Raw genomic sequence first — 3541 nt, 5'->3', positions numbered from 1 at the left:
GAAGGGATGGAAAGAACTGGGAAGGAAAGACAGAAATTCACTCTCAGAAGCGACCCTGATTAGATGTCCATTGAGGAACTCGATAATCAGACTGTAGGAGGTGTGAGGTCCTGTTTGAAGGATGAAAAGCAAGCTAACCACAAATGCAAACAGCAATTCACAGCATCAAAAAGGACAGTGAACATGTGGCTGGAACATCTCCATCTCCTTCAACCCATAACCTTCACATCCACGGGGGCCCCCTCTGCTCACCCGGCAGTGGATGACGACCACGTGCTGGGGGTCGCTGTTGAGCCACGACTCCTGAGCTTTGCATATGGTGCACATCTTATCGAGAGGCGGGGCATGCAGGTCCGGCCATCCCACGTCCATCGTCTGTAACAAGAGAATGTGTCCTTAGCTTCGATTTGCGTAAGGTTCTAAAGCCATTTCATATTTATTTTTGTTTATGTCAATGCATTCCATTTGTGAGTCAAGAATGATGTTGAATGTTCCTTTTCTAAAACCGAATGACAATTATGACCAGGCTTCTTCGCTAGAAAGGAAAGTATGAAATAAATGAGACATCTCTCTAAGGGTCTTATCTCTGTGTGTGCGGCTAGAATGATAATTCCAGATAGGCCTTTTCATAGCATTAAGTGGTATAAAGTTGGTGGAGCGGAGGCTGTAGTGGTGGCGGGTGGGGGTGCAGGCAAGGGCAAGGGCAAGACAATGGCTGAGATCTGGCAGAGCCTGATTTAGGAGTTCTTGGCCCAAGCTGCTGCCAACATTCCTCCATTCAAACTAAAATCAGAGTTTTGGAAAGTGTCATTTGCCATTCCCTCACATTCCATACAAACAATATCTTAGGGCAAAGGACTATCACACAGACTTCGGAGCCAACAAAATTCCTCAAAAGAGAGAACTGAGCTCAAGGAAGAGGAAGCATTTTCAAATCTTAATTATAATTTGATCTACCAACAAAGGAAATAATGATAACAACTCTCAACAACCATAATACATCTATCTATTTTTAAAATCTTCTTTGGCCAACAAAGATTTTTATGTTCTCTCTTGCTCCCCCGCTTTTTTAAAAAGGGGATAAGAGAGACAGTCTTCTTGGATTAGAAAAACAAGAGAAATTATGTTAAAAACAATTCCTAAATTCAGAAATCTGTCCAGAAGGAAAATTCACATATTCCTTCCACCATTTGGAAGTAACCATAATGTTTCTGAAGAATGCTTTCATCACTTTTGTCTATGCGAATTTAACACAGGTGAGATAATATTAGACTTATAGTCTTCATTTCTGTTTTGTTAATTCATTCTACTTTTAATAGTTTTGTAAAGGCACAATTCACTGGTTTGTTCGGTTGGGTTTTTTTTTTTATTCAAATGACATCAAAATAGTCCAGTGCATGCTTAACCTATATATTTGAATTCTTAAAAGCATTCCCAAATATTTGCTACTGCGAATAATAATTTGAAGAAGGAGCAGTGGTGACTATAAATGAGTGGCCCAGGGCGATCTTGATGGTGGTGGACTCTTTCTATATCTTAACTGTGGTTACACATATCTATGCAGGTGCTGAAATGGCAGAGAAATTCTCCCAACCCCTTTATCCATGCCCCCCACCCCACGCCGAAACACACACACATAGACACACTCTCATCAGGGGACACAAAACTACCAAAATGTGAATGAGGCCTGAGGATTGTGCCAATATCAATTTCCTAATATTTTGATTTGCACTATTATTTACATAAAATGTGACCCTAAGAGAAACTGAGTGAAGTGACACAAGACTTCTTCATATTATTTGTGTACATTTTGTAAATCCAGAACATGAAGCAATAAAATTCATACCTTTGGGTTAAGTTTTGTAAGTTCATATCTCTTTTCGGAAAGGTTTAGTACCTACACAGGGAAGAGAGAAAGGTTTTAAGCAAATCTCTATCCTCAGAAGTCAAAAGAGAAAACAATTGCATTTTTTTTAACCCGTTGACATCTTGAGAATTATAAGACAACAATAGGCACAGGACAAAGATGGCAATCCAAAATCTTTCCTTGTCCCTTGACCATACTCCGTTCACGCAGGGCGTGGGAGAGGTCTATCTGTGTAAATAGTTCTCCAGTGGAAAAAACAATTTGTCACCAAGCTGGCTCCAATTTCAGCTGACCTCATGAGTCAACTTGTGACCCTACAGAACAGGGTAGAACTTCCCCTGTTAATTCCCAAGACTATAACACTTTATAGGAATATAAAGCCCCCACTCTTCCCCCATAGAGCAGCTGGTGGTTTTGAATGGCACATCTTGCGGTTAGTAGCCCAACCTGTAACCACTATGCCACCAGAGCTCAAGAAAGAGTCTAGACAAGGAAGATCACCCTGCAATGAAAGGAAATGATTAAGAGAGAAGGTAGGATAGTTATCAGAGGTATGTGACTATCAGACAGGGGCCTGGATGTGACATTGAAGGCAGTAAGGCCATCAGAAGTAGAGACACAGAGTACCCAGTGCATCCCTGTGACAAAGGAGGATGTCCTGGAGGCCTGCACAGATAGGATGGGGAGCACGCTAAAGTCAGACTAGGTACCCTTCCCAACAGGTCCTCAGGTTACTGCTCACAGAACCCAAATTCATTCACCTCAAGAATACACAAAAATGCTGGCAGTACATCTTTGCACACTGATGGTGAAGATGGATTTCAATGTAGGTAAAGAGGCCTTACAGGCAAAGAGAGTCCGTGGCTGCTGCACGTTAACAATGCTCCTAACAGGAGCAGGAGACAAGGTAGTAGACTTGAAAAAGAACAGCAAAGAGAAAGAGAATAAAGAGGGTTAATTAGACAAAGAGAGGAATGGGGGAGAGGCCACTCTTATTTTCGTCCTATATGGGCTCTCATCTACTTTTGCACATGGATTTTGAAACTTATTTATTACTTTTCTTTTGGATAGTCCCCTGGCTTCCTGAGCACCCATTCTTTAGTCTTCAGGAGAAGAGCCAGAGTTCACTTTAGATACAAGGGATGAGGTATCCAGCCACTGAAAGTAGCTACTTGCAACAATGTGCTGACAGACTCTGTAGGCAATGAAAACTTTGTCTGCGCTGGCTAGTTGAAGCTCTATGTGCACAGGAGCGGGGCAATGGCCATCCTTGATGGAGACCTCTCCTGGAACCCTGTCCACTTCTCCCTGTGGCGAGGCAGACAGTAGCAACAACACAGACTGATGCCCCTTCTCTGTAAAGCAAGTACTTACTTCTTGTAGCATGCCACTGAGAGTAAGGGAGGACATAAACGTCATGCAAGGACCATGTACATGATAGATCTACCCATGCCGGTGCCACCTACAACATCTGCACTCTCCCAGCATCCCTTGGCCTGCCAAGCTCATGCGCCCCAAAGTCAAAAGTGCCTGTACTCACCAGGTAATTGTCACCATGCTTGGACTTGAGCATGCGTGTAACCTCCTGCAGGTTGTGGAGATAGGAATCCTCGGAACTACTGGCCGGGAAGGAGACCGCAATGATGCGCTCTGTGATGTAGGTAAGGTCCAGTT

General features: G+C 43.1%; 1 protein-coding gene across 1 annotated transcript in view; it reads right to left on the bottom strand.

The window, feature by feature from the left end:
* Window positions 1–3541, bottom strand: part of TNS3 (tensin 3) — a 282342-nt gene that overhangs the window by 173441 nt on the left and 105360 nt on the right. Inside the window, exons 5-7 of the mRNA XM_045286291.1 lie at window positions 3408–3539; window positions 1847–1897; window positions 253–375 (exon numbers count right to left, since the gene is read on the bottom strand). Coding sequence (XP_045142226.1) covers window positions 253–375; window positions 1847–1897; window positions 3408–3539 — 306 coding nt within the window. The remainder of the gene's footprint in view (window positions 1–252; window positions 376–1846; window positions 1898–3407; window positions 3540–3541) is intronic.

Source organism: Echinops telfairi, unplaced genomic scaffold (genome assembly GCF_000313985.2).
Source record: "Echinops telfairi isolate 266 unplaced genomic scaffold, ASM31398v2 ScPeMD7_7;HRSCAF=31, whole genome shotgun sequence".
NCBI lineage: Eukaryota > Metazoa > Chordata > Mammalia > Afrosoricida > Tenrecidae > Echinops > Echinops telfairi.
The sequence above is the reverse complement of the archived record's forward strand: the minus strand, read 5'-3'. Positions and strand labels throughout refer to the sequence as shown.